The sequence below is a fragment of the Coregonus lavaretus genome (genome assembly GCF_964263955.1).
Source record: "Coregonus lavaretus genome assembly, contig: HAP1_SCAFFOLD_2620, whole genome shotgun sequence".
Lineage (NCBI taxonomy): Eukaryota > Metazoa > Chordata > Actinopteri > Salmoniformes > Salmonidae > Coregonus > Coregonus lavaretus.
In genome coordinates this window covers 45181-58794 of record NW_028158724.1, presented here as the reverse complement: position 1 = coordinate 58794, position 13614 = coordinate 45181, and the positions used below count along the sequence as shown (strand labels likewise).

Genomic DNA, 13614 nt, shown 5'->3' with positions numbered 1-13614 from the left:
CGGTAGCTCTCCAGGAACACGGTTGGAGTTAAAACATACTGGACGGTAGCTTTCCAGGAACAGGGTTGGAGTGCCCTGACTTAGAAGAAGAAAACAGACGAAACCTCAACTGTTTGTTTTCCATTTTTATTGTTATTTATTTTAACTTTTTCACTCATAAAAATATGTTCACTTAATTCAAAAGGAAATGGAAAGAGACAAACAATAACAACGAAAAGCTTCCCAAAATAAACAGGGAAAAATAGGAATAATATTGAAAATATTTCTGGATATTTTCAATGTTTTTTGTATTGTAAAACCAAGTATTCCAGTTAGGTTGTTTTGGTAGTTTTACACAGTTTAAACAGATTTAATTATAAGTGTTAAATATTGAGTCCTAAGTATTTGTTAAGATTGTATAAGATTTAGTGGTATACAGCATCCACCAACCCTTCCTGCCTTCCCAATCTTAATCTCCTGTGTTGTTTTCACTAAAATAATTGTCATCATGTACCCTGCCTGGTCACTAAGCATGTTAGAAGAGGGACCCCTTGCCTTGCCATGCCCATTTCATGAGGTTTTAATACTTTTAAAGACATGCTCCGGAACTTTGGTGACTACTAAGTATATTTTTAACCTCCCGTTTTGGTCTGGATGTGTCAATGTGTAGTTCATACATGCATACTCTATTCGCAGAATTACTGTCTTACCTCAATTAGCCATTTAATCCCTAGTTTAAAATGAACTTTTTCTCGAAGCTGTGCTGCGCCATTTTCCCTACATTTTCCCCCACATGGGCCAGCCCCCTAGCAATTCAAGTTCTAGCCAATGAGCTTCAGCCCCTTGCAATTTGAGCGACAGCTAGCAAGATGCACACACAGCAGAGCGAGAAAGAGAAATTAAGTGTGGCACATATCTGCACATATGCGACGTAGTGCGCAGGGACCACTTTTGTCTCGTGAATGCTACTTTCGGAACTACTGGCTAAAAACTATACAAAAGTACTGGAGAATCTCTTTAAATGTAGTGGACGGAGTAGGTGGGCATGTGTGTGTGCGCTGTGTGTATGTGTATGTATCTCTGTGTGTTTGTGTGTGTGTGTTTAGTGGGGGATACAGTACTACTGAAGCATGAGAGTGACTTGATGTCTGCCTCTCTGTGCACAAGACGGGACATGTTGCCACATTATCACTGAGCTGTTTTCCGACAGAGATCTTCATACTGTAGTAGGCACTGAGATCCTCATGAGGGCCGGCAGGTTAGCGGCAGACACATAAAAGTTACTTAGACTGTTTTCACATTCAGAGATTTGAATCTCAACACTGGTGTTTCAGCATATTCTAGTTTGGTGTACAGCTTTTTTCCAAATACAAGTCCTCAATGTCCCTTGTCCCAGACAGAGCCTATATAAAACCTTCAAACTATGCGCTACGCTTGGACTTTTCATAGTCTGCTTGGCTGCAAGTGAGCAAGACGTGGGACCCTCTTTTGCCAAAGACCGGTTAATGGTGCACAACAAAGCACCGTAGAGACTAATTCTGCCTGAGGGAAATCCACAAGCATCTATCTCTGAGGCTAGGCTAAGCTAGACTACGCTAGGCTAGCAAGTGCGTTCTTGTGAATTGCGGTTTATTGAAATAACTGTGTTCCCTCTTGGGGACATAAACAATAAATAAAGCCTTTGGAAAGTAAGTGTTTCTTTTTTCCCCTTCTTCTCTTTAACTGAGGCAGGCTCGGGGGATGTTTGAAGTTCGCTGCAGCACAGAAACAAATGTTAGGGTTTCAGCCAACTGCTTCCCTTTGTAATTCTTGTAATCTTGTTCATCAGTGAGTTTTGTGTAGGGGAGATGGGGTTGAGGGCCAGAGAATGGAGAGGGGATTTAGTTTCAAAGTCTGCCCAGACTTACAGCTACTTAGACTGTCTGACATTCGTAGGGTAAAGCCTTTGATTGACATCGCTGGTACAAACGAGTTTTAATCTTCAAAGATTTTAATCTGGGGTTTTGTCTGTCCGATAAATCACAAGCAGTTAGGGGGGGATGGAAGGGTGGTAACAGTCACGTATGTACAGAAAAACAACAACAGCAAGAGTATAAAAACATTTACAAACACAACAAAAAAATGACAACTTCACTAAGCAATAGAGCCTAAACAAAGCATGGTAAACGTCAGGCACCTTGCTTTTCAATTACTGAAAAAAGTTATCTTCATTTGGTGACTCTGATGTCATTCACAGCAAGCACCACTGGGGTAGTGCTGAGGTGCTACGTAGCAAAATAATTGCTTATTCTGTTTTTACATAGTTCAGTCATCACAAGGGGGGCACAGCAATACACCCCCATTTCAGTGCAGACCCCTTTTTAGAGTACACACAGCAGGGATTAGGTCACTTTGACCCTTGGCTCCAGCCGATGGTGTCTCTCTGCCTGGCCCAGCCTCACTTGACCTTTGACCTGCTGTGGAGAGTGGGTGTGTTCAGTAGCGAGCCGCGGGGCACCAGTCCAGCAATGTGATTGCAGAAACAAAGCAGGAGGGGTGTAAATAAGAATAAAGGCACTTTTTTAAAAGCTCCCTTATTTTAATGTCTGCACAAACATTACATAGCATGGTAAGTGAAATATTTGTTCAGTTTCTCAATTGCTGACACGTGGCTGGCCGGTCCTCTCTCTTTCTCCTCCACTGTCACCAACAACTCAAGCTGGTGTCTAGTTCGTTAGGGAAGGAGTAGCTAGAGGAACATAGTCTTACCCTCTAGGTCTGAGTAGCAACAGAGATAGGCGTCAGAAATAAGAGGGCTTATGAGAGAGAGCCATGTTGTTGTTCGCCATGCAATGATCCTGTATTAGCAGCACCTCGTACTCCAGGCCGCCATTTTGAACCACAGCCGGCTCCGGCTGCTTTTGGGACATTCCCCCTCCAATGTCCAAACCAGCCTTGACTCCCTCCAGCTCCAGCTGGGCTGGCTCACAGTCCAGATCCATTTGCCCCTTGGCCCGTTTCTTCCTTATGTAGCACACCACCCCCACGGCGGCTGCCACCAGGACTAGGAGCAGCAGGATGGCCAGAGCCGGCAGCAGCATGGTGGTCAGCCTCTTGTCCTCCACCTGCCTCCCCGTGGCAGTGTGCTGCTGGGCCGTTGTGTGGGCCTCCGTGCAGACGCTGTCCCCACCGTTGAGGTCGCCCAGTGGGCTGGCGCACACCGTGTAGGTGGAGTTGGGCCTCAGCCCCCTCAGGGTGTACTCCGGGTAGGAAGCGGGCACGCTGAGCTGCATGGGACGCCGGTCGGGCCCCGACAGGTTGCGGTAGGTTAGACGGATGCCGCGGATGTAGGGCCGTGCCTCGATGTAGCGGTGCAGGTCCAGCAGGATGGAGGAGCTGGTCACCAGGCGCGAGCTGATGTCGGGGGCGTCGGCGGTGACGGTTGCCGCGGAAATGTCGTTGTTGTTGTCATTGTGATCCTGATCGGGAGGAGGGTGGGGGTAATGGCGGTTCTCGCAATAGGTGCCGTAGAAGCCACGAGGGCAGGTGCACTCCAGGTGGCCTTGCCTGTCCAGCCGACAGGTGCCCCCGTTCAAGCAGGTCTGGGAGGGGCAGAAGAAGTCCACCTCTTGGTCTTGGCTGCTGCTGCTGGGAGAGGCACGGACGGGGGGCAGGGGCTGGCTGTCTGTCCCAGTTGAGGTGTCCTCCTCACTGGGCCCGGGTGCAGGGATGGCTGGGGTGGTGCTGGGCAGGGTGGTGACCGGAGGGGGCATGGTGGTGCTGGTTCTGACTGTGCTAGCGGTGACAGTAGTGGTGGTGGGGCAGCCAAACTCCCTGTGCTCCAGCCTCTCCAGCACCTTCCCAGCGTTGAGGGGAGGGAAGTGGCAGCGGGTCTCCTCCGTCCTGCCCAGTGTCACCCCCTGGTTCCTGAGCCACCCGGGAAACCAGGCCAGGGTGCACAGGCAGTTGAAGGGGTTCTCGGCCACCGTCAGCTTAGTCAGGTGAGGGAAAAGCTGTGCAAACCCGTCAGGCAAGCCCTGCAGACTCAAGTTGCTGATGTCCAGCTCCTGGAGCTCGCCCAAGTTCTGCAGGTCCTCCAGTGTCAGTGGGCCCATGGGGTTCCCGGCCAGGCTCAGGTGGATCAGGCCCCGGGCCTCCCTCAGCGCCAGGGGGAAGGAGCCTAACTGGTTGCCGGAGATGTCCAGCTCATGGAGGTTCCCCAGGCTGGCCATCAGGTCCTCGTCCAGGCTTTTGAGGCCCAGGCCGGCCAGCTTCAGAGACTCCAGGTTGGGCATCTGGAGGTCGGCTGACCCCGGGGATGGGAGGGTGTTGAAGCGGAGGTCCAGCAGCAGCAGCCTAGGCATGGCTAGGGCAGGGAGCGAGGTGAGCTGGTTGCCCTGCAGCTTGAGCTCCAGCAGCTGCTCCAGGCCTTGGAAGGCGGCGGGGTGAATAGTCTGGATGTGGTTGCTGTAGAGGTACAGCCTCTCGAGCAGGGCCATGCCCGCAAAGCTCTCCTCTGACAGATGGGTGATCTGGTTGGCTGAGAGGTCCAAGTTCCTCAGGGAAGTCAGAGGCTCAAACACCCGGTCGAGCAGTTTGGTGAGTTTGTTCTGACTCAGATCCAGCATCTCCAGGCTCTCCATCCCCACGAAGTCCTCCTCCGCCAGGGTCTCGATGCCGTTGGCGAAGAGGTAGAGGTTCTTGGTGGGTGCCGGGACACCGTGGGGCATGGTGGCGGAGCGGCGCTGGAAACAGAAGATGGATTCTGGGGTGGAGCAGGAGCAGTCCTGGGGACAGTCGCTGGCCAGAGTCCTGCCGGGTAGCCGAAGCAAGAGGAAAAGGAGGAAGGGTGTCAGCGGAAGGAGGAAGAAGGTCTTCATGGTGCCGCTGGAGTCACTCTCTCTCCTCTTTCAGCCTGAAACGACAGATCAAGGACAAGGTCAGCTATAGAAAGAGATACTTGAAACACAGGGCCACTGAGTGATAGAATACACAGACAGAGTACGCACTGATAAAAACAGTCAAGTCATATCTTTGTCATGTCTTGCTGGAAACTGTGAAGTACACGTGAAAGAAAGGTAACCTAGACGTGTAGAACATAGAGACAACTTAGATGTGTAGAACATAGAGACAACCTAGAAATATAGGACATAGAGACAACCTAGAAATATAGGACATAGAGACAACCTAGAGGTGTAGGACATAGATAACCTAGAAATATAGGACATAGAGACAACCTAGAAGTATAGGACATAGAGACAACCTAGAAAATAGGACATAGAGACAACCTAGATGTGTAGAACATAGAGACAACCTAGAAATATAGGACATAGAGACAACCTAGAAATATAGGACATAGAGACAACCTAGAGGTGTAGAACATAGAGACAACCTATAAATATAGGACATAGAGACAACCTAGAGGTGTAGAACATAGAGACAACCTAGAAGTATAGGACATAGAGGTGTAGAAGTGCTATATTGAGATATACAGCATTTCTGTACAATAACTACCCTTCAGATCTGTATAATGCTGCACAAATCTGTATAGATCTTTATGATGTATTAGTTTCAATTTTTTTAATGTGGTTATTACAATATGTGGGATTATTATCGTAATCTTGACTGGGCACACATGAAGGATCAAAGACGTGGTCACTTGACACAGGGCTCTTCAAACAATGGGCCGTGGTACGGCAGTGACCTTGAGTAATTTTCCACTAGACTCAGGGGAAAGAAAGTTCCCTTTGCTACTCTCCATCTATCTAATGTAGCCACACTCTGACCAAGGTGACTTGAACTTGATAGTATTGCATCAGACACGGAACAATGGATGTGGTTCATGGATGTTGTTTTCCTTTCTGAGGTGTTTTTCTAGAGCAGATGGTTAGTTACTGTTGTAGCAGGTTCAGTAGCTGCTTCATTAACATAAACCTTGCGAAAGGTCCTGGTAGTACTTGGTGCTGTGGACTGGTAAACACATTTATGTGTGTCTCTGTGTTCTCTCTCTCTCTCTCTCTCTATCTGTCTCTCTCTCTCTCTCTCTGTGTCTGTGTGTCTGTCTCAGGGTCTGGACAGCCTACCCACTACCATTTACAGTTCTCCAGGCACTGTGGTTGAACGGGAAGCACATTTAACAATTTTCTCCATGTTTACGACAAACTCTTTAGCCTGTGAAACCATGTTACAGACACACGCACACACAAATTGTTCAGATTACGATGTCTGAGGAAGGCCAGGAAGACCGTCAAGAACTCCAGTCACCCGAGCCACGGACTGTTACCATCTGGCAAATGGTATCGGAGCATCAGGTCTCGGACCAGCAGGCTCCGAGACAGCTTCTACCACCAGGCCATCAGACTGTTGAACAACTAACCCTAGCTGTTTACCTGCTCAGACCTGCATCTTAGAGACCACCTGCACCTTAGAGACTCTTTCACTGACTCTCCACACGTCCAACCCTTGCACACAACCACACACACACACACACACACACACACAGTCAACACTGCTGTTCTATTTTATACTTTGATTCAACTGCGGACCAAGACACTACCCACTTTATATTTTTTAACACAGTTATACTTGATCATTGCACATTCATAATCTATACTGTATATCTTATTAGATCCGTTTTATTACTATGGATACTACCTTCCTCTGACTTATTATTTTCAATTCAACTTTTTTATTATTATTGATATCGATATTGTACTGCATTGTTGAGGGAGCTAGCGTGTTAGCATTTCACTGCACCTTTTATACCTACTGTTAACTGTGACGAATAACATTTGATTTGATGTGGAGGGTTGACAAGTTTCCCTCTCATTTCTCCAGTTTCATAACTGTACCAAGTCTCTGTTTTGTGACTGTAAGTACGTGATATACGATATAGTGCATGTGTGCATGCATCTGTGTGTGATTTAGCTTGCAGTGCTCTAAACTTGGGTCCTTATCGATATCCTTGAGCTGCTTTCCTGACCAAAACGCTCAGTATAAATAACCTAACATTCGAATGTTGTCATTACTCGAAACTACGGCCAACGCTCCTTACTAAACACGTCTGTGAAATACAGTGGAAACTCAGAGATGCTGAGAGAGGCGCTTTTGTATCCAAAGGGAGGATAGTGTCAGATGGGCATGTCAAGTAATTTACACCCCGGATTCACCTGAGACCCAGCCTCTTCAGGCCCGAGACAGAACACCTGTAAGATCACATACAGTGGGGAGAACAAGTATTTGATACACTGCCGATTTTGCAGGTTTTCCTACTTACAAAGCATGTAGAGGTCTGTAATTTCTATCATAGGTACACTTCAACTGTGAGAGACGGAATCTAAAACAAAAATTCAGAAAATCACATTGTATGATTTTTAAGTAATTCATTTGCATTGTATTGCATGACATAAGTATTTGATCACCTACCAACCAGTAAGAATTCCGGCTCTCACTGACCTGTTAGTTTTTCTTTAAGAAGCCCTCCTGTTCTCCACTCATTACCTGTATTAACTGCACCTGTTTGAACTCGTTACCTGTATAAAAGACACCTGTCCACACACTCAATCAAACAGACTCCAACCTCTCCACAATGGCCAAGACCAGAGAGCTGTGTAAGGACATCAGGGATAAAATTGTAGACCTGCACAAGGCTGGGATGGGCTACAGGACAATAGGCAAGCAGCTTGGTGAGAAGGCAACAACTGTTGGTGCAATTATTAGAAAATGTAAGAAGTTCAAGATGACGGTCAATCACCCTCGGTCTGGGCTCCATGCAAGATCTCACCTCGTGGGGCATCAATGATCATGAGGAAGGTGAGGGATCAGCCCAGAACTACACGGCAGGACCTGGTCAATGACCTGAAGAGAGCTGGGACCACAGTCTCAAAGAAAACCATTAGTAACACACTACGCCGTCATGGATTAAAATCCTGAAGCGCACGCAAGGTCCCCCTGCTCAAGCCAGCGCATGTCCAGGCCCGTCTGAAATTTGCCAATGACCATCTGGATGATCCAGAGGAGGAATGGGAGAAGGTCATGTGGTCTGATGAGACAAAAATAGAGCATTTTGGTCTAAACTCCAGTCGCCGTGTTTGGAGGAAGAAGAAGGATGAGTACAACCCCAAGAACACCATCCCAACCGTGAAGCATGGAGGTGGAAACATCATTCTTTGGGGATGCTTTTCTGCAAAGGGGACAGGACGACTGCACCGTATTGAGGGGAGGATGGATGGGGCCATGTATCGCGAGATCTTGGCCAACAACCTCCTTCCCTCAGTGATGGGTCGTGGCTGGGTCTTCCAGCATGACAACTACCCGAAACACACAGCCAGGGCAACTAAGGAGTGGCTCCGTAAGAAGCATCTCAAGGTCCTGGAGTGGCCTAGCCAGTCTCCAGACCTGAACCCAATAGAAAATCTTTGGAGGGAGCTGAAAGTCCGTATTGCCCAGCGACAGCCCCGAAACCTGAAGGATCTGGAGAAGGTCTGTATGGAGGAGTGGGCCAAAATCCCTGCTGCAGTTTGTGCAAACCTGGTCAAGACCTACAGGAAACGTATGATCTCTGTAATTGCAAACAAAGGTTTCTGTACCAAACATTAAGTTCTGCTTTTCTGATGTATCAAATACTTATGTCATGCAATAAAATGCAAATTAATTACTTAAAAATCACACAATGTGATTTTCTGGATTTTTGTTTTAGATTCCGTCTCTCACAGTTGAAGTGTAACTATGATAAAAATTACAGACCTTTACATGCTTTGTAAGTAGGAAAACCTGCAAAATCGGCAGTGTATCAAATACTTGTTCTCCCCACTGTAACTTAGACTTGAGTTGAAAGAGAACGAGGGAAAGGAGGAAAGAAAAAGGAGGGAATGGATGGCAGATAAAGGGAAGACGAGCCGCTCAAGTTAGTCATTGAAGACGTTTATCATCCTTTGTTCTGATGGATTCATCGCACGGGTTAGTGGCCTTGAGGTAGAGCGAGAGTGAAAATCTTTTTTTTGCTATTTTTCCTCCTTCTGTCCTCCCCTTCTCTCTCTCTCTCTCTCGCTCTACCTCTCTCTTTCTCTCGCTCTACCTCTCTCTTTCTCTCCCTCCCTACCTTTCTCTCTCTCGCTCTCTGGGCTTATAAGGACAGTGTGGGGGGGTTTAATATCCGCAGTTCATGTCGGGGTGAAATACGCCAAGCTTGGTTTTATTGGACACTGCAGGGAGACTGCGACGGTGCCCATTATTTTCTCTCCCTTTAAACCTGAGCCACGGAGACACAATCATCTGATTTATATTCAAGTATTCCTTTTTTCGACCTGCAGTGTTTTCACTTTTTCTTTTTAATGCTGCTTTTATTTGGTAAAGCAGGTTTCAACATTTAGAAAAAATTTCATGATTTAAGTGGATTGTGGGTGGGAGGAGGAGCCCTGCTCGCTGTGTTAGTGGAAAATGTAGACACCCTCAAGTAGCTTCAGGTTGAATTTGTTCACTTTAGGGAGTTTCTTAAGCGCCATTTTAATGGGACTTTAGTTGCTGTTTGGGGGTACTACCTGGATTCTTCTTGTATAGGAGTGATTGTCCTGACAAATTTACCCATAATACTCCCAGATAACTCTCTGTTCTGAGTTGCTTGATGGGTTGAAAGGGTGCAACACTAAAAACGTCCTAGACAATGACTGAAACTTTCCCATATTAATTTTCCTTTCTATCGCGCTCTTCCTTTCTTTCCCTCTGTCTTTCCTCACTTGTAGCACTGACCCACCCTTTCAACCAATGCAGAACTTTGCTGCAACCTTGTAGCAACATTGTGAGGCAGAGATCACACTCTCCCCTCTGAAAACACAACCCTGATCTACAGAGATAGTGCCACCATGGTTACGGTAACTTCCGCCCTTACCCTTCCACTTTTACTAAACATTGCCAGTCAGTCTCAAGGTCCCCTCTCTCTGCAAACTCTTTGATATATGAGTATTTTGCCTGCAGAGAGACACGTTATCACGTCCTGCATTAGGTCATACTGTAGCCGCCTGCCCACAACAAGTCATTAGCTTATAGCTAATCACACTGTTCTAGTTCATTACTGATTGAATTGATTAAACTTGGTCTAGTTGCTTCTGTGTCACATTGAAGAATAATCTGGTTGTTTTGTTGTGGCCATTTCCACATTGTTCCCAAAGTCTGGAAATCTTTTGTCCAAGTTTATCTGTCCAAAAAGTTGTCTCTGCTTCCTTGCCTCTCTAACGATGAATGGACCATCATCATCTTCACCTTTATCACTCTCTCTATCTTTGTTCCGTCTCTCATTCTAGCTCCTACTCTCAGCAGACAACACAAGCAGTAGGCGCCTGTGTGTAATAACACTGTTATCATTTAACCCCACTGATGATGGCCATGACATATGATGAACTTTGCAGAATGAAACAGAGCAGGTTTTTAGCATTTTTGCGGCTAGCGTTTCATTAATTCACTGGCAGGCATGCAACCTCTTCCTTCAAAAGCTGGTTTTAGTTGCGGCCATATAAAACTACCAAAAATGCACAGGGCTTGTGCCAAGTAGATATTACGGTTGAAACGGAGCCACGGAGTACACTTCCACTGCATATCTGCAATTTGTTTTTTCCCCCTCTGGAGTTTCCCTGTGCTCTTTTACTGTTCTTTATTTTGATTGTACATTTTCTTTACCGAAAAACACAGCCTCGAATGTCAAGAGTTGGAGAGGAGATGTAAGGGCTGGGAGGCAGGGGAAAGAGGAAAGGGGGGTGGGACACACAAAGGCCATGAAAGTTATTTTCCTCCTCTTACAACATACCTCTCTTTTCTCTTTCCACTCTTCCTTGAAATCACAACCCTTGATATGAAAAAGTTCCTGGCCATGTTTTTTTCACCTGTAGTTCCTTGAAACTGGATGCGTTAAAGAAGAGAGGTGTAGTGGTAATATCTTGGATGCATTTCCTTAGCTACACATTCCTATTGTTATGTTCCAAGTCATTACATGTTAAAGCCAAGGCTGGGCAGAGATGTGTTGTTATACAGCCAAATACCAATAAAGTAGCTTTAGTATAGTGCCATTGGGTCAGGTTAACAAAGTAGCCAGCAGTTAACTCAATAACAGCTATCAACAGCTAACACCTGCTAACTCTGCGAAAAATACCTCTTAACTTCTGCCAACAGTGCAAGAAGTACTAACTTAACTTTTTTTTGCCAACAATGTAAAAAGTACTGTGTTGGACACAATCAGCATTAGGTATAGGCCTAGTAATTGTTTATGGAAAATCTTGTTCAGACAGTGAAGATAGCATCTGATGGAGGTGCAGTCTGCCATTTGACCACAGTGTAATGGGTAGTAGGGGTGAGGGGTCATAGTTATCCCATGGGTTTAAACACAACGCCTGGGGGAATACATTTAAATGGACTGATAATGGTATTCAGTGGATTGTAATGGATTTCTGCCCATGCTCATGTAACTGGTGGTCCGTCTGAACTGCACTTCAACATTGCATGTGTATAGATCTTCCCTCACAGGAAAATAAAGTTATTCTAAATTAATAGGAGTTTTCTACCAGAGCAGGTTCTTAACTATGGCTTCGTTCGGCTTATGTGTGCCTTTGCTGAAGCTTCTAAAACGTGGCTTGAGTATTTCCTTTGCTTCAGCCATAAAGTCAACAGAAGGAAAATACAGTCTATAACAAAAAGCAGGAGGACTGGTAGCATTACAGAGTTGGGAAATGATGAAGAGGTAGATGGAAGGACAGAGCGAAGGACAGAAAGGGGAGAGAGTGTGGCTGGATGGATCTGCCGTGCTGTGAGGAGAGAACAAGAGAAAACAAAGGGATTGGGGAAGAATAACAGGGGATGAAGGCTGGGGAAAGGGGGACTCAAGCAACAGACTTTTGCAAGCTGTCCTGGCGCAATGGAACCAATGGAATAGTCTCTAAAGTGCAAGCCCCGCTCATCTGGCACTCCAGGCAGAATCAATCGAACACCAAAAGTATTTAAAAGAAAGCAAATACTATTTGAACCTAGGTCTGTCACAACATAGACACATACAGTATGGATGTATTTGTGAGAAGCGGTACAGAACAAACATCAACCAATCACACCTCGCCCTGAACAGAGGGAGCCAACCAGGCGCTGGAGGATACAGGCCGGGGACGGGTATAGGGGAGCAGGGCCAGAATACACAAGATCAAGGGAGCCATGCAGTATAGATGGAGGTATGAGTGTCGGGAGAGGAGGAGAGAGAGGGGAGGCTGACACGAAAGAAAGTGTGAGAGAGAGAGACATAAGGAGGGGAGCTAAATAGATGAAGTTTGGAATATTTTCCTAAGAAACCCAATGTTGGGATTCTTGCTCTCTGGGGTCTGTGTTTATTTGACTGTGCCTCAGTCCGACGCGGGTCCAGAGAATCTGATAACCCAGAGGGAGCCATGAGTCTGGGGCAGGCAGAGAGGGAGATAGAGGGAGTTATCTACACACCGCCAGGGCCAGGATTCATAAAGAGTCTCAGAATAGGAGTGCTGTCCATATATTCTTATTCATTATCATCTAAAATGAAAAACTGATCAGTTTCTTACTTCTAGGTCTGATCACTCTAACCAGAGTGTCTTCTACAGGTCTGATCACTAACCAGGCAGATTTAAACCTGGCATGAATACATAATACAGTGAATACTGTGTCAATAGACTATGAGCTGTCGTTGATCCCTCTGCATTGAGTGACAGGTGACGCTGTGGCATTAAGTCAAGGGTCGGAGCGTTAGATGAGGAAGAGGACACAGACAGGAAATAGACAGATAGACAGTGAGATGAAACGTTGCAGATAGAAATGTACGGAATACAGCTAACCCGACCTGACGGATAGTCATGTCTGTTCCAGACCTGGGTTCAAATAGTATTTCAAATCATTTCAAATACTTTAGCCAATACAAAAGTCCTAAAAGTGCAAACCACGCCCACCTGACACTCCAGGCAGGCTAAAGCAAACGCTTAAAGTATTTGGAAGATTTCGGACAGTGGTTGAACCCAGGTCTGCTGTCATCCTGGGAGGAATGCAGCCGTTGAGCGTCAGCCTCTCTTCTCCTCGGGCTTGTAATTTCCTCTCTGCTGTCTCCACTGCTCATCGCCCCTCCCCTCTGTTTAAACTTGAAACATTCCTGAGATGTGCAGCAGCCGAGTTTGAAAGGGAGCTTCCTCCGAATCTCATCTGTCTACAAACACACACTCGGCCCTTGCAACGTTAGACTAAGAGGACGTTTTCCCTTTAGGAAAACTATATATTCCCCAAGAAAAACTGGGAAAACCTAAACAGACTAGGGACTTGACTGACTGTATGTGTGAATGGAGTAAGCACAGAATTAAATAGAACACTAGAGTGGACATGCATAGCAATATGTGTCTCTATGGGAGTAAGGCTTTCTTTGTTCATACTCTCATTACTCAACTATAGTTATAACATCTGTGCTCTCTGGGTTTGAATTTGACCGTAGTTATTAGAAAAGGCTGATGAATGTGCTGTACTGCCAGGAGCTAGCCTAACTAGTCTGTGGTAGAGGAGAGTATGCAGGTAGCTTAGTGGTTAAGAGCGTTGTGCCAGTAACCGAAAGGTTGCTGGTTCTAATCCCCGAGCCGACTAGGTGAAAAATCTGTCGATGTGCCCTTGAGCAAGGCA

General features: G+C 46.3%; 1 protein-coding gene across 3 annotated transcripts in view; it reads right to left on the bottom strand.

The window, feature by feature from the left end:
- Positions 1 to 219: 219 nt before the first annotated feature.
- The window catches only part of LOC311123660 (vasorin-like), a 43456-nt gene continuing 30061 nt past the window's right edge, over positions 220 to 13614 (bottom strand). For all 3 annotated transcript variants that reach the window (XM_084197902.1, XM_084197904.1, XM_084197903.1), the window contains one exon: positions 220 to 4873. In XM_084197902.1, the coding sequence (XP_084054028.1) occupies positions 2760 to 4838 (2079 nt within the window). In that variant the 5' untranslated portion in view covers positions 4839 to 4873 and the 3' untranslated portion in view covers positions 220 to 2759. The remainder of the gene's footprint in view (positions 4874 to 13614) is intronic.